Source organism: Eriocheir sinensis, chromosome 17 (genome assembly GCF_024679095.1).
Source record: "Eriocheir sinensis breed Jianghai 21 chromosome 17, ASM2467909v1, whole genome shotgun sequence".
In the NCBI taxonomy this organism is placed as follows: Eukaryota; Metazoa; Arthropoda; class Malacostraca; order Decapoda; family Varunidae; genus Eriocheir; species Eriocheir sinensis.
The window spans coordinates 11,200,506-11,224,524 of record NC_066525.1 but is presented as its reverse complement, the minus strand read 5'-3'; the positions used below and the strand labels follow the sequence as shown (position 1 = coordinate 11,224,524).

General features: G+C 40.5%; 2 protein-coding genes across 9 annotated transcripts in view; both read left to right on the top strand.

Annotated features, from left to right (window-relative positions):
- The first annotated feature begins 723 nt into the window (after positions 1-723).
- LOC126999948 (uncharacterized) lies at positions 724-20,328 on the top strand. Of its 3 annotated transcripts, XM_050863129.1 has the most exons (12): positions 873-1,039; positions 2,921-2,960; positions 3,906-4,000; positions 4,277-4,419; positions 5,158-5,365; positions 6,230-6,365; positions 7,720-7,831; positions 8,907-9,076; positions 10,544-10,760; positions 12,935-13,060; positions 13,574-13,712; positions 17,828-20,328. In XM_050863129.1, exons 3-12 carry the CDS (start codon positions 3,978-3,980, stop codon positions 18,042-18,044), a joined length of 1,491 nt encoding a protein of 496 aa, XP_050719086.1. In that variant the 5' UTR covers positions 873-1,039; positions 2,921-2,960; positions 3,906-3,977; the 3' UTR covers positions 18,045-20,328. The 3 variants fall into 3 exon arrangements, with proteins under 3 accessions (XP_050719085.1, XP_050719086.1, XP_050719087.1); XM_050863128.1 differs by lacking the exon at positions 2,921-2,960 and having other exon boundaries at positions 724-1,039; XM_050863130.1 differs by lacking the exons at positions 873-1,039; positions 2,921-2,960 and adding an exon at positions 1,061-1,207.
- A 1,532-nt stretch (positions 20,329-21,860) lies between these two features.
- LOC126999945 (carboxypeptidase D-like) overlaps positions 21,861-24,019 on the top strand; it is a 43,963-nt gene continuing 41,804 nt past the window's right edge. The window contains exons 1-2 of one of the 6 annotated variants that reach the window (XM_050863126.1): positions 21,861-22,636; positions 22,848-23,916. In XM_050863126.1, coding sequence (XP_050719083.1) covers positions 22,166-22,636; positions 22,848-22,853 — 477 coding nt within the window. In that variant the 5' untranslated portion in view covers positions 21,861-22,165 and the 3' untranslated portion in view covers positions 22,854-23,916. Of the gene's footprint in view, positions 22,637-22,847; positions 23,917-24,019 lie in introns of those variants that run through there. The other 5 variants (XM_050863124.1, XM_050863125.1, XM_050863123.1 and 2 more) reach the window with 5 other exon arrangements.

Sequence of the window (24,019 nt, the reverse complement as noted above, 5' to 3'; positions counted from 1 at the left end):
TGCGAACTTATTAAACAATTACTTCTCCTCAGTGTTAATACTAGCAGTCTTCCCACCGCCACCACCAACACCAGTGACGACAACACTACTAACATAAATCTCGAGCATGCATTGCCTAACTTTGTAATAACTACCGATGAAGTCCTAAAAGTTCTCCAATCCCTTAAATCAAATAAAAGTCCCGGACCTGACAAAGTATATCCTATACTATATCCGCCCAGTTTTTTATAGTGCCAGTACGGAGAGTGAGTGACGTCGGCCAATATGTCTCCCTCCCTCGGGCGGCGGCGGAAGGCTGTAATCAAGAGGGAAGGGCGCGTGGGCGTGGCTGTGATTACCTGGCTGACCGAACAGGTGGTGCCCGTCGCGTGAGGAAGCCCTTCCCTGTGTGTGTGTGTGTGGGGGGGGGGGGGGGAGCGAGAGGATGAGGGCGAGGAGGAGCGCGTAATGAGGCCAAAGAGGAGTTGGAAGTGGAGTTAGCGAGGAAATGGGAAGAAAATATTTTCCTGTGTCACTCACCACGGCCTGATCACGAGCTAGATTCGTCATCGCCAGCAAGTGCCCTCATTAGTCGATCTTTAGGTACTGCTCTGCTGGGACCTTCTCACACCCCAACCATTGCCGTCGGCAGTGCCTCAACCTCCTTGTTCATGGGGGTACGGTAACCATTCCTATCAGCGGAAAATCTCGGCCTGAGCGGGGTGGGGTGGGGCCTGCCAGCTACTGAGCCAGGGTTCTGTATGTTGTTTCTTCTTCTTCAGTGATTTAGGGGGCTGGTTAGGCCATGGGATCACTGCCTTACAGGAGCTGCCGTTACGAAGGCCTGTCCTGGAGTCACCTGTGACATCAAGATCAAGATCAAGACCTAGCCGCCGCTGCGTGGCCGCGGGTGTCAACAATCCTTAGTAAAGAAGAAGTGATGGAGGACCAGTATACCGACCACCCGGACAAAGTCATCCGGAAACTTAGAAAGAAACTCCGCCAAATTGACCACCTGGAGCTGCTGGAGAGGGACCTGAACGACGAGGAGGCCCACAAGGTGAGGCTAAGGTGCTCTGCCTGTCACCCTGCTGCGAGGCCTGCTGTTAGTGTTGTTAGTGCCTGCTGGCGAGGGACTTGAACGACGAGGAGATCCACAAGGTGCTCCGCCTGTCACCGTGCTACGAGGCCTGCTGTCAGTGTTCATGCCCTGCCAGCACATACACTGGTAAAAATGTAGCAGGAGTAGGCATATTATTATCAAGACACAAATTATGTTTTCATGAGCAAAATATGACTACTTTTTGATAATTATTGAGAATCACTACGCGCCTCCAAAATGCGATAATACGCCTCCATATTATATTTAAGAGACGAAATACATGTCCCTTAATCATCAAATGAAGGTGGAAAACTTAAAAGTAAAGAAAAAGTGGTAAAGGTAGTGAAAAGGCATATACATATATTTGTTTTGGTCGCAGCGGCGGCCATTGGGAGGTGAGCAGTGTTGCCAACGATCCAATGCTTGGTTAACGATTAGCTCACGTATGTGAGACCAGGTCCTTCACGCGTGGTTATTTATTTATTTTTTTAACACGCACCTTTACCCAAAGAGTTTTGTGAAGGTTTGGGCTGGCAATAGTATTAGATAAAGGTGCGTGTTCTAAAAAAATAAATAACCACACATGGTGGACCTGGTCTCACATGCGTGGGCTAATCGCTAACCGGATCGTTGGCAACACTGCTCACCTCCCAATACTGCAAGAGCAAGACCTGCCGCCGCCATCAAAACAAATGTATGTATATGCTCTTTCACTACCTTTACCACTTTTCTTTCCTTTTAAGTTTTTCTGCCTTCATATTATGGTTTAAGGACATGTATTTTGTCCCTTAAGTATAATATGGAGGCGTAATATCGTATTTTAGAGGCGCGTAGTGATTCTCAATAATTACCTACTTTTTTAGTGGAGATAGTTTTTTTTATGTGCAAACCAGTAAAAACCTACTTTTAGCGGGGTATGTACATCAGTAGTACTACGGTTCTCTGTAGCACACTCCGCCCTGCTCTGCCGTTCACACCCGTTTTTTATGCAAGCGAGTGAGCGAGTGAGGTTTCTTTCACTCAGTAGTCACAAATTATTTTTAAACTACTTTACTCGACTCCCCCACCCTTTGAACATATGTTCTAGACCATTTCCGATTCTCAATAGATTAATTTGCATACACTGAGGTATAAACAATGTAGAATATATGTCCCTTGTGCTTCACAGACCATGCCTCCTCCTCCTACATATTAACCCATACAGTACACTACTAAGTAATCCTAGGAGATCATTTTCATTGGTGGCATTAATACCATCAATGTTGGTGTACATACAGGTGAGTCCTTCTATTGGCTTTCCCTTGGAAGGGGGAGTGCCAGCAAATTCGCTAGAGTTACTTCTGGGGTGGTTTGAACTGCTGCGTTTCTCAGGTGAGTTTCCTTCATAGGTTGTTGACCTTGGAGGGCACTTGCTGATTGATCCATATCCTGTACTATTACTGGTACAAGGTTTAGTTATTCGTTCACTATGGTTCACTTTTTCCTTGAGTTCCCCTGCTTTGACAGGATCTTGTTTTAGTTTTTTTGTCTCTCCTTAGCTAGCTAAATACGGATCTGTCTTTCTTTATATATGCAGTCAGGGATTATTCTAATATACTTACTGTTAGGTCTGTCCATGTTCCTGCTTTCCTTAATTAAGTATTTCCACTTCATTCCCTCATTTTCTCATACTAGTTATTTTCTAGTAGTCTAGGTCTGTTATTAGTAATTTATGGAATCTGGGTTTACCACGGTCATGATTAATTCTAGCAATGGATTTGACTTCCATATCTTCAGAAATGCCCAGATCCTTTACTAGGTCCTTCAGGGTGCTGACATCTTGATTATATTTTTCCTCAGGTTCCACCGCTGTTGACTCTCGGACTCCAGAAAGAAACAAGTTAGGCTTCCTGAAAGCTTTTTCCTTTTTATCCTCATAGAACTCATCTTTGTGTTCCATGACAGCCTCCCTGAGCTCATCGTTTCCTGGTTGCCAGTTTTTGCTTTTAGTGTTCTGATCTTCTCTTTCATGCACGTCATTTCTTTTTCCATATCTTTCATTTCACTGTCCCCTTAAGGAAATTTTTGGCATTATAAAGATCAAGAACATCTTCAGAGCATGCATTACAGATGTAAGTCCTGCCATTGTTGTTAAAGAAGTTGTACACCTCCTTGGACCTACCAACACATACACAGTGATACCATTTTTGACACCCATCACATAATATCCAGTCACTTTGATGCCCTGAGTCTTGGTTATTAGTACATGTTCCATCTGGCACACCGGCACATTGATACTTGCTGTCCTCATTTGTGGATTGCTGTCCTACAGTAGTCCTTGATGCACTTGATGCAGGCCTCGATACTCGAGTTACCTCTAGAGCTCTAGAGCTTGCTTGTTGTGATGTGCTTTGTGGACCATGTGGTGAGACCCTTTGCTGTTGTTGTGGTGAGCTGTTCCAGCACCCCTGGCCACTGCCACCATGTCCTGTTATACTTCTGGCTACTGTTCTCTGAGATATTATTCACAGTATTATTTTGGCATGATTTATAACACCCTTATGACCATGAGGACCATGACTCATAAACTCATGGACTCATGAAGACCATGTGGAACCTGGATTTTGCCATTCTTAAGTGAACCACCACCTCCATTACCACATTGAAAATGGCGCATGGCAAAGCATTTCACAAGGCACCATTTATGTTATTTTTTTGTTATGTGTTGTAGTGTCAAACCTTCCTAGTGTACAAAATGAATATTCCCCATGGCTTGAGGCTATCTTTAATAGTGCATTTATGTTTTAAGTTTTTCATTGCACTATTCCATTAATTTTCTTTTCAGGTGAATCAAAAACTCATTATTAGAAAACAGTTACAAGACTTACTACTGCAGTTTCATCCAGATGAAATTGACATGATGAAACGTCCAGTGTGCAAGTAAGTAGTTATTGCATAATTTCCCCCTGTGTAATATATGCCATCAAAGGTGCATGTATACTTTTGTGCTATAAGGTAAATTAAGTAGCTACTGTAACTTTTAGTTTCAATTTTGTCCCTGTAGTCTACATTCTCAAGTTTTCTTCTCACTTTTCATTTCTTGTACTTGCTGAATCTTTCTGTACTAGAAATAGCTAGTTAATTTATACAAAATAGGGCTTCATATATTATTAAGTTCCAAATAAATGAAAGTAATTAAATTTTGTTATTACACAGGAACAGTCAAGCAGAAGGTGATATCAAGAGAGTCAAGAAGTCCACCACATCAGACTCTTGCCTGACATCAGCAGCTTCAAGTGAGGCACCACAGACTGAAGGAACTAAAGCCACACATTCCCCACAACTGGACACACACCAATGTAATTTACTTGTTCATTATCTTTACAGTTGTTAGGACCTTGTCAACTTGATTTATTTTCTGTAATTTTTTTTTTATAACATCATTCATTGCCTTTGCCTTTTTCAGTTCCATTCATGAATTCATTGAACAACCATGGTGATAGTCTTAAATTGGGGAGGCGGTGGCTGAGTGGTTAGCCCGCATTCGCCACGTTGAGGATAATGCTGGTTCGAATCCACCACTACCACCTGGGGTTTTTCAGCCACCGCCAAGTAGCCTAAGACTACCCACATGCTGTCCTGAAGACCCACCCATCAACCCGGACTCTAAAAGAAGCTGTCCAAATGAAATCAAGAATGAGCTCCGGGGGGCAGCATGAGCCAAGAATAGATGGCACCACTTTCAACAATTGTCTGCGCCATGACGGGCTCAGGCCGACCATCAGGTCCTTAAGAAATAGCCTACTGGCGCTGTAGGCCACGTATAAAAAATAAAAAAAGAGCCAGATCTAATACCTCCATCAATTCCAAAACTCTATCATATTTCACCTCAACACCTGCACTGCCATACCACTGGAGGTCATAGATTGCTCCAGTTTGCCCCATGTGGAGTTGAAATGTCTCCAGAGCTGCTCTATGGGTCCTAGCCTCTAGGCAGCACTGGTGGGTGTGGGCCAGGTAGTTAAAAGTGCTTTGTTTCAGAAGTAACAAAAATGATAATTTGCAGAATTATTTTCTTAGTCCATAATTTTCCTCAGTGCCATCTCCACCACTGCAAACACCCACCTATAATGAAGCAAAACCTGGAACTTCACAGAAGAGCAATAAAGCTGGAGAAGGACATCAAGCACACACAAAGAAAATAAGTATGTGGAGTGAAGGTTGCTTTGAAGTGCTGACTCTTGAAGGACACAATGACATAGTATTAGCAGTGGATTGCTTAGATACCTACATTTTGTCTGCAAGGTAAGTGTTCAGTGTGCCTTACTTATAATGTCAAATTTTCATATTTACAAATCCTATCGATTGTCTTTTCAAAGTTCTGTTGCACACTTCCTTCATACCTAGCCAAGGAGTTGGACACAAGCTCTTTAAAATGATTTAACTTTTTCAATCTAAATTTTCATGCTGACTGTTCTTCTGAACTTGTTAACTGGATGCCTCCACCCCTCCCGCGACCCCGCTGCACTCACGTTTCTACTCTTGCTCATCCCTATACCGTCGAAATCCCACATGCAAAAGTTAACCAGTATCTTCTTTCATTCATCCCTTTCACATGTAAACCGAAACAGGACTCCTTCGTCTTTATTTCCTCCTGCCTACGACTTCACCTCTTTCAAGAGAGGAGCATCAAGACACCTCTCCATCTGAAATTGATATTTCTTTTAACCACTCTTCTCTACTTCAATTATAGGAGCAGTTCTAGCAGACTTTTTTGTTTTCATTTATTTTTGTCCTTTAGCTGCTTTTAAAGTTAAAAAAAAAATTTTTGATCAATTTACAGATGTAGCTACTGAAAGAAGTGTTGGTCACTAGCCCAGAAGCAGTGTTAAGGACTTCCTTTACTGTAAAGATATCCTCATAAGCAATCAGAAAGTTCTCCAGAAATACAAGGTTTTCTTCAGTGCACACTATTTTACAAGTGATAATAGGCTTTTTGCTCCTGTACCCCTCACCCACCATCGTCCAAGCAGCAGCCCAGCAAAGGGTAGAGCCATTGTTGGGGGAGATTCAGCTTAAGTGAATGGATCATAGTGTCATGACCTTTATTTATTTACTTATTTATTCCTTACATTAATATGTAAATATTTCCACTGACCCTTTTGACAGCCGTGACACAACTGTTCGAGTGTGGCGCGTCGGGAGCACCAAGGAGGAGAGGAGTCTGAGGGGTCACACAGCCTCTGTCACAGCTGTTTCTTTCCTCCCAGAATCCCTCACTGCCTCTGTTATTACCAAACTTGAGGTAATTGAAGTACTAAATGTGACAGTTACAAGTACCAAAGTAAAAATTTCAGAAAGATTTAACTTCTGAACTGACAAAGATGCAGTATAAACTCATTCAATGATATTCTAAGACACTTCATAAAATATGAATAAGCAAAGAAAATAGCTTTTTTTTTTCACATTACTTCAGGAACGTTATATGAAAACAATAGCAGTCATTTTAAGGTTAAGCAAGCCTGGATTGATTTTGAAGATATTGTAACACCTTCCCTAACACCTCTTTACTTGATTTATTTATTTATTTATTTATTTATTTTTTTTTTTTTAATTGTTGATGTACTGTCTCATTTTCTACATATCTTCCAATATCATCATTACATTATGTTATGTATGGCTCATAAATGCCCTGCCTCTGGAGTGCCTGCATGACTTCTGAAATTTTAAATGAATCAAATGCTTTCCTATAATCTGTGAAAGCCAGCACAGGAGTTTGTTTTACTCAGATGATTTTTCAGCAACTTTCTTGATGAGATGGATGAAGTCAGGTACTGAGTATCCACTGCAGAATCCATCTTGTTTCTTAGCTGGTTTGAGTCTTGTTTTGCATGTACTCTGTTCAGTGATCTTGGTGAAAAGTTTCTTGGTTACAGGGAGAGGATTAATTAGTTTGTATTTCTTTATGGAGCCTTGTGTGAGAATTAATGTAATGATGTTATTCTTTGGAACCTAAAATACAAATTTCTTATATACAAGTTTCAGTCACTCGTATTCTTTCATATTAAGTGACTGCTGTACATACCAAGTCTCATCAGCGTAAGTCAAAGGTTTCTCAAACTAGAATAATGACATTTTAGAAGGGGGAAAAAAAGGAAAAAAAAGAGGGACATTACTGAAAATAACATTTCTTCCTCTGTCATGGGCAGTAGTTTGAAAAAAAGGTGTTTTCCAAGTGTGTGGTGTAATAATTAGTTTACAAGAAGTTTGCAGTTCAGTCTCCATTATACCAGCAGCTCAAGGGCCTTGTTTTATGACTACAAAATATGAAGTCATTGTTTTTGCATAGATCCCTATTCAGTGACATTTTTCTAAACATGAAGTCATTTTCCATTTTGTTGTTTTGTTTAAAATGAGAATATTAGGGCCATATTACAAGGTGAATCCGAGAAGTTTCGGGTCCCTACAAAGGTCAGTTTAGGGGCCGTACTACAAGTCCAATCTGAGAAGTTTCGGGTCCCTACAGAGTGCGGGATGAATAACTCTATAGGGACCTGAAACTTCTTGGATTGGACTTGTAATACGGCCCCTAAACCGACTTTAGTAGGGACCCGAAATTTGTCGGATTCGACTTGTAATACAGCCCTTATTTTCCACAGAATGACTTGGGAATGGTTTCTTCACACCAAAAGAGAACTTCTGGGGAGTGCAGGAAGTTGGCTGTGTCTGGAGGCCTGGATTGCACCCTAAAAGTATGGGATATCTTATCAGGTGTGTAAATTTTTTTTTTTTTTTTTTTTTTTTCAGTAAATCCTCGGCTATCAACATATTGGAATCCCAGTTGACTTCCAGGGAGATCAGTAGTACACTTAAGCTCACCACCTCAGCATGAGGTTACAAAAGCATTTTTCTAGAGCACAAGTATACACAGATGTGTTCCTCAAATTGTATATGATGGAATATTTAAGGATACTGGGACACCCTCTCATTGCAGGGGAGTGACCAGTTCATAAGATTGAAAATCCAACCATTCCAGCATTTTCCATAATTGACCTAGCAGCATACTAAAAGTATTAGAGAACCTAGAGTAATTATTTGGTGTTTGTGTCATTGTTCACAATAATGGTTCTTTTCTCATCTGCAGTCTCTCACACTTTACACTATTAGTTTTGTAGGGCGTGTTAGTCAATGAAACACTCTAACATGTGTTTGGTAGTGTTTCAAGATCTAGAGAAAATGTATGGGAGCCACACAGTGAAGTCAATCACCCCATGACAAAAAACAATAACAAAAATGTGATAGCTCAATGATAGCCCAATAACTCAGAAGAATTTGCATAAAACATGGTTGCCAGTGCTGGCCCAAGCACTAGATAGTGTTGCCTGGACTTGTTGACATGTTTAGGAAGCTAGCAGTCCACCTAGCACCAGTTGTTGCAATGATAAGTTGGGCAGCATAACTGTTATGCAGCAGTATATGGATACCAGGTGTCAATCAGGGCTTGTGTTCTGCCTCCTATATGTGTGGGTGTGAGATTTCAGCTGTACCCAGAGATCTGTCATGTGTTAGCTCTGTACTCAATTGGGGAGTACACCAAAAAATCTATTTATACACATGACCAAGATGAGGTCTGACAACTACATCATCAAGATGACGGCAAGTAAATGCTATCCATGATGTGTGCCAGCATTTTCTTTCAGCTAAAAAATTGCTATTTAAGAGAATCTGAGTGTTATCACAGAAACTTCATACTTATTCTAATTTGCTGTTAGTGTCAAGAAATATTATGCAGGAAATCATAATTGGTGAGGTCCTATAGTATAATATATCTATATATACCTTGCAGGGGAGACCCTTGGCTCTATCTACACATACAATGGTATCACATGTCTTGGATGTGGCAGCTGGGGTGTGGTCACTGGAACTGAGGGAGGAAGGCTAGAGTTTTGGTGTCTTGCCTCCAACCAGCGCATTACCTATGTTGATGCCTTTGAGAGCCAGGTCACTACTTTTCAAGTAAGTTTTATGAGTCACTGGCCATCTGTATTTGGAGATCCTTTAGGACATAGTAAAACTTTCTTGTTGATGCTAACGAATATGCTGAGTTTAACATAAATTTCTCTTATTCTATGTAAGATAGTTATAATTTATTATATTCAATAATTATATATAAGAGTAAAACTTCATTCCTTCAATCACATTTAAAGAAATGGCTATCTGTTGAGCTTGTTTTCATTAAATCTAAATGTAGCAGAAAATCAAAAGTAATTGTGCAGTACTGTATATGGGACAATTTACCTCACCCATGTGTGGGTGAGTGCATGTTGAGCTTGACACGTGCATTATTGTTGTGTTTTGGCAACCTGATGTCACATGGCATGTCTGATTTTGTCTCAGTTGTGGATAATATATGATAGCCTACACATTGGAAATAGTTGTCATTATTTATAAAATGCAGGCAGCAATGACAAATACTATCATTTATAGTTGAGTTTGAGTTTCGTATTATTAACACTGTTGCAGACAGCTGTTTTGCTATACTTTTCTCTGCAGAGGACAGTTCCAGGGCTATTTAATAATTATAATCAGAGACCTTACAGTCTGCATGAAAAGCTACTTTACTGACAGATTTTAGGAAGCATGCTTCCTGTTAGTCCAAAAAAATTATATAAATTTGAATTCCATGTAGACTTGGTACTTTATTGTATATCCTTTTTTCTTGAGCACCTCTTTAAAACATTTTGGAACACTATTAGCCAAATGTTGAAGAGTTTCAGGTTTGAATTCTGCCCAACAATTGCAAACCTTGTGAGGAGACAATTATTATACTTCTCATAGAGAGTTATTGTGCTGTCCCCAAGGAATGGTAACTTTTTGTCCAGATTGTATAAATTAACAAAACAGATGTTTGTGAGAGTATTAATAATTTGAAACTCAAAATCAACTCTAACTGATGGTATTTTTCATTGATGCTTGAATATCATATATTTATCCACAAAATCATACATACTGTGTGACAGCAGTTTGCCAGAGTACAGTAATGCACACCTCAGACTTGAGCATCACGACTATAGTGATAGCAGTCTTTTGAAACAATCGATAACCTGTAGAACAAAAAGAATGATAACTTTGAAACAAGCAAACTCATAAGTCAAGTAGTGAAACTTCATGTTTATTTTGGATTTTCTCTAATACAATGAGTGCAAATTTTCATCATTTGAGAGCTTATGCCAGCTCACATCAAATAAATTAAATTTGCTCCTTTCATTGATAAAATGTAACGGTCCCTGTAAGTTAAATGGTTCAGAATGGAAAGGTTATCTGTGTGGAGGCCAATTCTTTGGGGTGGAGTCAGCTGGTGAGCGTAACAATTCACCCTCTTCCTCATGTCCTCAGTGTTACTTCCCTTTATATTAACATGTTTTATTGCAATCACTCATTCAGGTTTGATTTTTGTCCCTTTCCTTATACTACTCAATGCAGGTATGTAAAAACGATGTATATGCTGGAAGCCAGGATGGGGAGTTTGGAGTGTGGCAGCTTGACTCTAATAAGAATACCCTGGGTACAAAATACATCCTGGAGACAGAGTCGCTACCTCAGCTGTCCCTGCGGCAGCTGTCTGCAGTGGTGGAACATAAGGGCAAATGTTATTTTGGTGATGGAGGACCTAACATCAAAGTACTGGAGTGGAAAAAGAGTAAGAATGCCTTATTATTTTTGTCTCATTATTTTCCATTCCTGCCAAAGGTGTATCTAAAACCATACTGTGAATTGTCTCAATCTGTATATCTCCAGATAAACATTTCATATATAGAATAATTCGCACATTTGTTCTCAAGCAGCCTTGTCACTTCTACCACCACCATGGTCATTATCACCATGAACATAGTCACCAATCGCATCCATAAAAAATATCCATCATTTATAAGATTTTTTTTCATATAGTTTAACTGTAAAATTGTTATTATCACTAACAGGCATTCACTAATCCTGGAGCCAAAGTGCCATCATCAGAAAGGTCAGAATCTGACAATGAGATTTGTGGGTAGTATGCATCCCATTCACTGTCACTGGATGTGGCAAACTCACTAGATATATCCAGGAGAGTGTCCTTTATTCATCACAGCTAGCCATGTGAATGAGCCCCTAGGCCTATGTATGCGTGTATTAAGGCCTAAGGTTGTTGATTAAGGTATTCCAGATGAAGAACAATAGCGAAGGTCATGAGGAAACAAGGGATAGAAAAGAAAACAGGCGTCCGCCTGTGGGTCACTCGTCCTTTAGGGGTTAATGCTACATACATTCTTTGTCTGCACCACTTCTTTTAATGAACCCTAGAACACCACCCTGGATGAGACTTTCTAAACAACAAAGTGAGGTCATTCATTATTGATTTACACCATAAGGTGCTGGCAATCATGTATTCGAAGATACCCTAAATTTAACCTAACAAAACCCAAATCAGTCACTATAGGTCTTGATTCGAAAATTCATATATGTTTCCTTAATAATTGGAAATACAGTTTTTCTTGCTTAATAAAACTTTTTAATTAATAGTTATATTTACCAGAATTGGTTTCTTTATTAATACAAATAGTCAAATACACAATTGAAAATTTTGAAAATTCACAAAAATTTTGAAAATTCCTGGGCCATGAAAATTCCCAGAAACTTTCCTTGGAAAGTTTCTGCAACCCTAATGCTAATGAGTATTGGTAGAAAGAACTGCTATTGCTACGGCTAATACTCTTCAAAAGTTGTGATGCTGTTTCTACCACCAATATAGTTTTTGGCCAGTACCATCATTGCTATCACTTTTACTTAAGAGCACCACTTGCCTTGCTGTGCATCTACTGTTCACTACATTTGAGACGCCTAGAATCATAATGTACAAAGTGCCATTTTTTAAAAAAAAACAGAAAATCTCCTCCAAAGTTTGGCGACATTTAAACACGCATATTTTAGGAACTAAAAGAGATATTTCATTGCATTTTCTTTTTAAATGTTGTGTAACGTGTCTGCTATCACATTCTGTCATACTTATTACAATAATGACAGTAATATTGTATGTAATGATGATTAATTTGACTATGGTGATCATGAGAATACTAACATTGAAAGTTGTTGTTTCCACTTTATCGGGTCCCTCGACCTTTTCCTGCCTCTCACATTGGCAGCAACTTTTCCCCCTTCCCCTTCACCACTCGAAGAACTCATAGGGATCGTATTTTGGTGGAAAAGTAGCACAGAAGTGATAATGCTTGTGTCTCCACCGTGTGTAAAGAGAACCTGGCGCCAACAACAGAATCGTGGACGCTGATTGGCCAAAAGTGCAGGTCTCTTGCACTCCCATTCGCCTAAAAGAGCTCGACGGCGCGACACGCCTTGCGTCGCTAGCTCTCATTGGCTGAGAGTTTTTAACACCACGAGGTGCCTTTAAGAAGATGCATTGGTATCTTATGCTTCCAAGCTCTGGGCTTTGTTAAAGGCTGTGCGATGGAGGGATTAAAGTTATGTTTACTTAATGGGAATTTCAACCTTATTGTGGCATGCATTCTGTACCTCTGACTCATTCACCAAATAGAGGGATATTTGGGGAACACAGTACTGTACTTAACTCAGTTTCGGGTACTATGACACTTGGTACAGTATGATTCTAAGCGCCTCATTTAACATCTCTATTATTTACTTAGGAACGCCCTTTCTGAGTGTCTTGTGATCAGAGGCACAGGAATACCATATTTTGCATTACTGTCACATTGTGGCACTTAACTAGCTTCAACTTTCTATGCGTTTATCAATTTCATTATGCATGATGTGGAGAAGAAACCATATGCACCACAATTATAATAGTTTTATTTTCTTCACCAGATAAGGTGTCACGCCTCAAAAATCACAGAGGAGATATTGGCATGACAGATAGTCTAGCAGTTACTCCAGATGGGTACCTGATGGCAGCCTCATTTCTTGTAGATTCAGGGTGCCCTTCAATTAACGGTGGGTGTGCAGGGGCTGATTGGATTCAACATGAAATTTTAAACGTTAAGAAATTGTACCCCCCCCCCCTCTCTCTCACTCTCTCTCTCTCTCTCTCTCTCTCTCTCTCTCTCTCTCTCTCTCTCTCTCTCTCTCTCTCTCTCTCTCTCTCTCTCTCTCTCTCTCTCTCTCTCTCTCTCTCTCTCTCTCTCTCTCTCTCTCTCTCTCTCTCTCTCTCTCTCTCTCTCTCTCTCTCTCTCTCTCTCTCTCTCTCTCTCTCTCTCTCTCTCTCTCTCTCTCTCTCTCTCTCTCTCTCTCTCTCTCTCTCTCTCTCTCTCTCTCTCTCTCTCTCTCTCTCTCTCTCTCTCTCATTAATTTTTATGCTCCTGTAGATGCAAGTCTTCATGAAATATTTACCTATAATGTAATATCATCTTTCTTACATTGATATATTTTATTTTTTTAGGTAAATATATTGATTAAATTAAGAAAACACTGCTTTGTCTTCCTTATTGATCATGATGTACTTTGCAGTTCGGGAATTGCAGAGTGGCAAGTATTTTGCTTCCCTCATCGATGAAGATGAGGGCCGCTACCTAACTCTCTCCGTGACATCAAATGTTATTGTTGCTGGTGGGCACTTGCTCAAAGTATGGATTCATGAAGAGTCAAGGCAAGTAAACTATCATTTTGTACCAACCAACAACTCATACGCGGACGACTCCACTCCGCATTATTCAACTTCTTTCAATAGAAGACCCTCTCATCAGGAAGTACACAACTCCAGACTGGAGGCTGAGGAACGCTTAACCTCAGACATTGCTATCATTTCCGATTGGGGCAGAAGGAACCTTGTGTCCTTCAATGCCTCAAAAACTCAATTTCTTCACCTATCAACTCGACACAATCTTCCAAACCCCTATCCCCTATTCTTCGACAACACTCAGCTATCACCATCTTCAACACTAAACATCCTCGGTCTATCCTTTACTCAAAATCTCAACTGGAAACTTTACATCTATCTCGCTAAATCAGCTTCCTCGAGGTTGGGCGTTCTGTTTCGTCTCCGCCAGTTCTTCTCCCCCGCGCAGTTGCTATCCATATACAGGGGCCTTGTCCGCCCTCGTATGGAGTATGCATCTCACGTGTGGGGGGGCTCCACTCACACAGCTCTTCTGGACAGAGTGGAATCTAAGGCTCTTCATCTCATCAGCTCTCCTCCTCCTTCTGATTGTCTTTTACTTCTTAAATTCCGTCGCGATGTTGCCTCTCTTTCTATCTTCTATAGATATTTCCACGCTGACTGCTCTTCTGAACTTGCTAACTGCATGCCTCCCCCCCTCCCGCGGCCCCGCTGCACACAACTTTCTACTCATGCTCATCCCTATACTGTCCAAACCCCTTATGCAAGAGTTAACCAGCATCTTCACTCTTTCATCCCTCATGCTGGTAAACTCTGGAACAATCTTCCTTCATCTGTATTTTCTCCTGCCTACGACTTGAACTCTTTCAAGAGAAGGGTATCAGGACACCTCTCCTCCCGAAATTGACCTTTCTTTCGGCCACCTCTTTTGATTCTTTTTTAGGAGCAGCAAGTAGCGGGCTTTTTTTATTATTGTTTCCTTTTTTGTGTGCCCTTGAGCTGCCTCCTTTTTTTTTTTAATAAAAACGTTTTTTTAACCTAACATAATATGCTTGTGCTTTCTCAATACCATGTAGATACTACATAGCAGTGAGCACAGTTTGGCTAATTTGCTAACGGCTAACTAGTGAAACTAACTTTTTTGTCAATGGATTAGCATCTTCACCAACTTTGGAAACTGTCAGCATACCAATTACACTGGGTTACAAAAAAAAATTTAAGTAGTCTTAATTTTTTTCAACTGATTTAGAAAAAATTTGCACCGCTGAATAAAAAAATGACATCCATTTCTCTTGATCAGGTCAGGTTTTTGTGCTACGTCAATTTTTATGAAATCTGATCTTATAACTGAATCGATTACATTTTTGTTACATTTTCGGTTGATTTTTGTTAATATTTCTCATCCAAAATTGGTTTTTATGATAAAAAAAATCATTTTCTAATACAATTCATTAATTAAATGTTACAAAAATTGATAATTATACATTGAATAGTAGACATTGATAAAGGTAAGTACATGTAAATTGGATATTAGGTCATCATTGCTCAAAATTCAGGGCATGAACTTTCGTTTTTTTTTTTTTTTTTTTTTTTTTTGTATTAGCGGTAAACTTATTCCGGTGTGGTTCCTTGGTGATGGTGGGTCGTTCTTTCCTTCTTTCTTTGGTCCTGCCCAGGGCGTGTGCCCAGGCGGGGCTTATAATTGGTAGCAGTGGCGCATTGGCTCAAGCTGCCCTCCAAGCTGCCCTCTTGATCCTAGAATCTGAGAGTGTCCCTAGAATCTGTGGTCTTGTGGTCTTCTTTTGACAGCACAAGCCATGGGGCGCGGCTGAAAGGGCCAAAAGGGTTCCCTGGACCGGGTCCTCCTGCGAACTCCTTCCAGCCGCCGCCCCCAGCAGCCACCCGCCTCCCCCCTCTTTGAACTCCTAGAATGCTCAGTGGTAGATATGTCTCACTTCAGAGTCCAACAGTAATCAGCCATCATGACTGCATCCCTGATACCTGGTCTCCATCTCTTTCATGTCCTGATGGAATCTCCCCCCTGCTCGTCGCTCATTGATCCCAGATTCTCAGGAAACCAATCCATATGTGAGAATAAGTAATGCATTTTGATGCTCATGTTGCATCCGAGGTTTCTGAAAGCAGTCAACATATTGGTGACAAGTTCTGCGCAGCTCCTGGCCTTCTTGTTGCCAATAAAGTTCTTCATGACAAGAATAAAAGCCTTCCACGCTTTCAGTTTCACTTCGTTCATGGAGTTTTCAAACTCTGTATCTCTGATGAGGTAATGGAGTTGAGAACCGGCAAAGATGCCAACTTTCAACTTCTCCATGGTCAATCCTGGAAAAGTGTGGCACAGGTAAGTGAAGCACCCACCATCCTTGTCCAGAGCTTTGATGAACTATTTGATCAAGCCGAGCTTGATGTGAAGTGGTGGGAAGAGTATCCTGTCTCTGTACACCAGAGGGTTGTTTATGATACTTGCTCTGCAACACACCAACTCCTCCCATACAGGCCAGTCCTTCTTCTTGTAATGCTGAGTTTTGTCCCTTCTATCCCAGATGCACAGAAAGCATGGGTACTTGGTGAACCCAGACTGTTGTCCCAACAAAAAGTTCACCATCTTCAGGTCAACACAAATCAACCACTCATGCTGATCATAATGAATTTTCTTCAGCACGTACTTCGCCGCTTCATACTTTTCCTTCAGTGAAGTCGATTGAGCGAGGGGTACAGAGGCAAACTGGTTGCCATTGTGCAGCAGAACACATTTCAGTGATCGCTTGCTGCTGACAGTGAACAGTCTCCAATCTTCGGGTTGGTACTGTGGCACTCCAAGCTTGTGCAGAAGCTGCGCAATATCTGTGCAGTACACCAGGTCATTCTCTTCAGAGAAAAAATGGAGGTACTTTTGATGTCTATTGCGGAAGAAGGTGATGCGAGCACTTTCAGAGAGGAATTTTCTTTCCTTCAATCTGGATGCCAACAGTTCGGCAGAGAACTTTGATGATCCGATATCGCAAACTAGATCATTTAGCTCCTTTTGGGAATAAGGATGTGGAGCATCATCGTCAAGAACCACTTCTTCTTTTTCATTTTTTTCAACACTGGAGGAATCTTCGTCACTAATGTCAGGAAGTTCTCCAAAGACAGGTACTGGAATTTCATCACAATGGGCTACAGGACGATGTGCTGATTCAAGATCAGGATACTTGAGGCTGCTCTGGCTCTTTCTGTTGATCCCAGTCAAATTATTAACGCAGAAGTAGCAGTCAGTGGCGTGGTTTGTCGGCTCCCTCCAAACCATGGGAATTCCAAACTTGAGACAACTCTTATTGTCCTTGGTCCAACGACACAGATACTCGGTGCTTGTCTTGCATACCATAAGTGGCGCCCAAGCTTTATCCTAGTCACCAAGTTTCATATCAAAATAAGCATGGTCAGCACACTTTATGAAACTTGTGACTGGATTCCTGTTAGGAACAACGGTGTATTCGCCACAGATGTAGAAGAATACATCGGGTTTATTTTTGCAAAATCTTCTTGCCGAATCCATTTCATTCACCTGCAAAGAAAAATACCAGTTAGTAAAAAATTGGTGCATGTAAACTCTTTAGAATTCATTTATTGAAAGAAATAAGAAAGAATTTTGATTCATATAAATAGAAAATACCCGTACATATTAAACGAAACATAAAAACATCATGTGGCGATAGATAAAAAAAGTTGACCTGATTGAGCAAAACCAATGTGATTTTTGGATTCAGCATATCAAAATTGTCATAAAGTAGCTAAAAAAAACTTAGATGAAAAATTTGTTGTTGGCCAGTGTTATCTTTCACAAAATTTTGTTCCTTTCACTTTAGGTTTGCCAACAAAACTTATTCATGTTTGTTCCTTTCTGTTGTGGGCATGTCTCCAACAAAAGTAATATCACATTTGAAGATGAAGATGACTAATTTCTAGTTTACGAACCTCAGATTGAATCACATCACCTCAGGTTGGTAACCCCTGCCAAGAGTGAGCCTTGTTTTGACAAGCATTGGAATGGGTTAGGTATGTTGGCTTAAAAATTAGTTTTAGCTTTTATCCAAAACCCAATTACATTCTTGATTTTTTATTTATTTATTATTTTTTTTTTCCAGTCTCTCTCACTCTAGAAGCAAGATGGCACAGTACACCAGTGAACGTGTGAGGCCAGTTTTCCTTCACAAGCTTGCCACTCCTCCTGTTGACTCTGGCTCTGAAGAAGACACTGATTGGGCATCATCTACTGAAGAGGAAGATGACTCCCAGCTGCTGCAGTTTAACAAGGAGAGAAACCAAGTTGAGGGGAGCTCATGGTGGTGTTCTGTATTATAAAATCTTATAATACAGTGGATAGAGAAGACATTTGTGATAGATTGGTTTTGAAAAAGAGTGTGAGGAGGAACAAATGTGTGGTGACTTATAAAATTTGAGTTTCTCTTTTATGAATTCAAATAGGAACAAGAATAGGGAATAAACATGAAAAAGAAAAGAAAGAAGATGGCCTGCTGCTGCGAAATTCAACCTCTCTCCTTAGAGGGACCATGGACCTGTGTCATTCAAAGTCCTATGATAAGGGCGCAGGCTAAATGGGAGGAGACAATCTCACGCTTTTTAACCAACAGACTGGCTACAGCAGCAGGTGCCACTGCAGCTAGTCCACCAGCAAGTGTCTGGCATACCAACAGAGTGTGTCCTGTCATGTAGACAAATTGGAAAGTCCTCACACAGCAGCCTTGTTACCTTGTTATCATTATAATCATCATTTCATCATTATCCTCATATCATTATCATCATCATCACCTCCATAATAATTTAATGGATATGGGGACACATCTGAGAAATAAAAATATTGTCATAAAATAACTGCTCCGTTACCTGGAAAACAAACACACATGCATGCACATACACACATGCACACACAGACACATGCACACTGGTGTAGAACTGATAAATGGACAAAGGAAAATGACAAGTATAGAAATATTTTCTGAGAAATCTTAAAGGAACAGGAAGAAAAATATTATGAAGAGAACATAGTGAAAAAATGTAAGGATGGACTGAATTTGTTCTATAAACACCTTAAGAATAAAGTAAAAAAAAAAAGAGTGTAACAAGGATAAGAGATGATGAGCAGGTATTTGACAAGGAGAAAAAGATCAGTGAAGTGTTAAATAGAAGTTTTCAAAGGGTACAGTAATACCTTGGTTTTCGAGTGCCTTACTTTATGAGTGTTGATTTACAAGCAAAAAAATTCACTAAAAATAACTTGGTTTACAAGCGGTGACTTGGCGTATGAGCATCCTGTTTGTACAAGTCTAAGACGCAAGTGTGGGTCCCCTTTGTTCGCTGCAAGATGAGAGTGCTCAGAGCAAAAAATAATGGGAATGTGGTCTTGGTCCACATTGTATACTCGCAGAGGTAGCACCCACTGTTACGGCCAGGCCTTTCCCACTTTTTTTTTTTTTTTCACAGACATGGCGGTCACAACGTGGCTCGCCCACGTGACTCCTTTGTTCTCTGGAATTTCCATCCACACTGTCCCAGCCTAAATTTAGAACTTGCCTCCGTACTGGAGATTTCCGGTTAGGGAGCGATGCCTAGTTACCACCTGGGTTCTCAAATTTTCCCCTGCCTGACGACTGTGTGGTGACCCGGGATCAATGTTGGCCTGGACTGTTCCTTCCATTTATGTTCTCCGTCCCGTTATGAAGTATTGTGACATATCCTATATATTTCCCTTTTTATGTTTAGGTTAGGCAATTTATTTATTGTACTATATTAAAAGATTGTAGTCTTGAATTGTCATGGGAGGCTGTTGTCCTGCACCGCAGCACAACGGCTGGCAACCCACCTGTGGGGGGGCAGTGGACAGCCCCACATATAAGCATTGACCCTTGGGTCAGAACCCTTCTTTCCCTCATCGTCCACGTCGAGCTAGGGGGCCCGGCTTCTCTCTCACCTTTGTTTCTCTGCAGTAACTTCTGCAGTTCTGACAGTTTTTCACGCCTGCAGGCATGTGTTTCTCTTGATGGAAGAGAGTAGTCGTTAGTTTTAAGGTAAGGTTTATTTTTGTGTGTGTGGTTTTCTGTGCTATTTTTTTTAGTGTTTTCATGTTACCACGTTTCTGCCCTTGTGTTACGAGCTGCCTCTCGCCCCACGTGTTGTCAATAGTGTTTGTGCTTTTCAATTGTGTATTACCCGTTAAATGTTTTAAAGGAGTGCGTAGCTTTGGCAATCCTGGGTTTTCTTTTGTAAATAATGTAAATGCAAATTTAGTAAATATAAAGTCTTTTGTATTCAGTTGCATTTCCGTTGACCATTTCCTTTGTTGTTCGGTTAAGGGGAAAAGAACCTGGTATTTGAGGCCAAACCAACCCAGTTTTTGTTTTTGTCTTTTTTTGTAACTTTTCCTAAGACCCCTTGACCACCCCAGTGGCGACACTGGGGATGTAACACCGCGCATTCATGTCCGCTTACGTTTGGGTTCTAGTGTAAAATCTTTGTGTTCTCAGCACCACAGTGTATGTTCATTTTGGTTTGCGAGCAAAATTCTGGAATGAATTGAGCTCGTAAACCGAGGTATGATTGTATTTAATAAAGTTTGAATTTTATTTTATTTTATTTGTATTTCATTTGACCTTCCCAACAGGAGCTACGAGATTCCAGGCTGGAGGCTGCAAAATGCTTAACCTTGGACCTTGCTATCACAACTGACTGGGGCAAGGAGAACCTGGTGCATGGTGTCCTTCATTGCCTCAAAAACTCTATTTCTTTACCTGTTAACTCAACACAATCTTCCAAACACCTATCCGCTATTCTTTGATAACACTCGGCTGTCACCTTCTACATTAAACATCCTCGGTTTATCCTTAACTCAAAATTTCGACTGGAAACATCATATCTCTCTTACTAAACCAGCTTCCTTGAGGTTGGGTGCTCTTTATTGTCTCTGCCATTTCTTTTCCCCCTCCTGGATGCTATCCATCTACAAATTAAGGCCCTTGTCTGCCCTCGTATGGAGTATGCATCTCGTGTGGGGGGCTAAGGCTCCTCGTCTCATCTACTATCCTCCTCTTACTGACAATCTTCTGTCTCTTAAATTCCTTCGCTATGTTACTTTTTTTTTTTATCTTCTATCGATATTTTCATGGTGACTGCTCTTGTGCATGAACTTGTCAAATGTCAACTGCATGCCTCCTCCCCTCCCGCGGCACTGCTGCACATGTCTTTCTACTCTAGGTCATCCCTATACCTACTGTCGAAATCCCCTATTCAAGATTTAACCAGCAATTTCATTCTTTGATCCCTTACACTGGTAAACTCTGGAAGTCTTCCTTCATGTGTGTTTCCTCCTGCCTATCGAGACAGTTCTCCTTCCAAAATTGACCTCTTAGGCCACTCATATCTGGATCTGGATATATATATATATATATATATATATATATATATATATATATATATATATATATATATATATATATATATATATATATATATATATATATATATATATATATATATATATATATATATATATATATATATATATATATATATATATATATATAGATATATATATATATATATATATATATATATATATATATATATATATATATATATATATAGATGAGCAGTGATTAGTGGACTTTTTTTTCTTGAACTGCTTCCTTTACTGTAAAAATGACTTTAAATTCCCTCTACCATCTCTCAGCATTAATTATTTGGGCATTGTAACAGGAGTATGATGTTTTTGTTCATTGTAGGAAATTTAATTGTAGACTATGTACCGTGGACAATATATATTATAGTGCATATATATATATATATATATATATATATATATATATATATATATATATATATATATATATATATATATATATATATATATATAGTTCAGGATGTCAATGATCGCACGCAAAGAAAATATAAAAATGTACTACCAGGTTGACCGTGAAATAAAAGATACTGTATCCTTGCCGGAAACCTTGGACGTGTCCTTAAACGTATACCTAGAAAGTCCTATATATATGTAATAGGTGACCTTGAGTCATCATAGGGAAACTGATAATTCATTAACGGTGATTATGACGAATTGGAGTACTACTGAAAACATTCATAATTATTCAGCGAGCTTACTCTTCCCTGGTTTTATTTTTTTCATAAATAAGCTGACCACAGGAAGTGTAGTTGGTAACCCTGTTCATATGTGGAGACATTCAACGTCATCGTGAATTAGTGTAAATGTTGGACTTTATTTGTCTCTTTTTCAAAAATAAAGTAATTCGGTGTATGTCATAGCGTTGTTTGACTAAGTTTTTCACTGATATATACTTCCCGGTAAGTGAGAAGTGAAAGTGTGGGGTGCGGCAGCCGTCCCGGGGCCGAGACGCGCCAGCCAGTGAGTCACTCTGAGTTCGTGGCTGCGAAGTGTCAACAGTTGCACCACCATGGCTCCCTCGGCGGCCGCGGGGCTGCTGGCCTTACTGAGCCTCGTCGCCTTAACTCACGGGTCATCCGCCAGCCGGAAGAGGCCCAGCGTTGGTGCTATAAATGTAGACGGTGTTGACCTGAGCCACTACTACCACCATGACGAGGTGGCGCAGCTGGCCGAGAGGCTGAGCAGCCAGCACCCGAGCCTGGTCCAGGGGTACAGTGTGGGCAGGTCCGTGCAAGGGCGGGAGCTGCTCGTCATGAAGATCAGCGAAAACGTGGCCCAGAGAGACCTGTGTGAGCCCATGGTGAAGTACGTGGCCAACATGCACGGGGACGAGGCCGTGGGGCGGGCCTTAGTGGTGGCCTTGGCGCAGCACCTGGTGTTCGCCTATAACAAGGGTGACCCCAGGGTGGTGCGTCTCCTCAACACCACGGAGATACACCTCATGCCCTCCATGAACCCTGACGGCTTCGAGATGGCGAGGGTGAGCTCATAATTCATGTTTCCTTCATACCTTGTCAACTAGGCTGAAATGTTGGTAGTATTATAACAAGTTCACCCGTTTCACAGTGAAAGACTCTGTGCACATACAACACACTGCCGTATTGCTTTGCCATTGCTAATCACTTGATTGTAAATTTATTTTTTTGTAAATTGTATCGCTATTTTTAATTTATCTTTTTATGTTTTACTAGAAATGACTCGCATCAGCAAGGCGCCTTGCCACACCCTCACGCTGTTACTTCTTGTCACTGAGGCAATGTCATGCATGCTTGCCCTCAGTTGACTGCCTCTAGTCCCTCCCTCTGTGAATTCATTTGTAGGTGTTACTACTCACAGTGGCAAACGTGTGGCTTATTGTATGGCAATTGGTCCTTTTGTTTAAGGACAAATAAGTGGACCAGCCAGCACTTACTATTGGCAAGATATGAGTACAGGAACAGATCAGCCTACTCTGTTTTACCTCAGAATTTACTGCAGCGTAAACACGTTTAAGAATACCTATGACCGGCATGTTGACATCCTAAGAGAAGAAGCATCCCCTAATGAGCACTAGCTCCCTTGCCTCTTAAGTAATCACTTGGTAAGCAAACTCTTTCCCACTCACCCCTAGTGGGGTGAGTGGGAAAGAGCCCATCACTGAGAGCAATTAGTATGGGTGTCCAGTAGGTCTAGCTGGGTGTAGCCAAACAACTTCATTGTACAATCATTTTATTATCTAGGTTTGGTAGAAGTCATGTTGGAAAAGCTTCAGTTCATGCACTCGTCCATACTTATTTCCTACTTAACCAACTGCTCTTCTGCTGTCATATGTCTTCCAGTAATCTTTGCATATCCCAGAAAACCATAGGAAAGAATGTAGAAATCAAAACAAGTGTAAAAACAGCCATAAAATGCATATGGGAACCACAGTTATATACTCAAATGCACGCCAAGGCCCTGCAAGTGTCGCCTCTAGAGCTGGGCCAGTGATTGTGAATGTGGCCAGTTCGTTAACGTCAGAGTTCGAAGGGCGTCCGATGTCATCATCATTAGTCCTCTTCTAAACCTCTTAATTCTCTTCTAAATCTCTTTAAGAGGAAGTGGAAGAGGATTAAAAGGAATTTAGAGGAGGATTGAAAGATTTAGAAAAGGATTAATCCTCTTCCATTTGCTCTTGACCCTTTCTATACTGTGACGCCGACGTCTGTGTCACGTATGGAAAGGGTTAAAAACGACAACTTACGCACCTCACTCCCACCTGGTTTCCTGATCCCACCATTCATTATTTAGAAAAATGAGAAAATTCTGCATCACATTAGCATAAATTTGTAACAACAATGTTAAGACAAATATACGAAAATTAGAGTTAACCCTTTCCATCCGT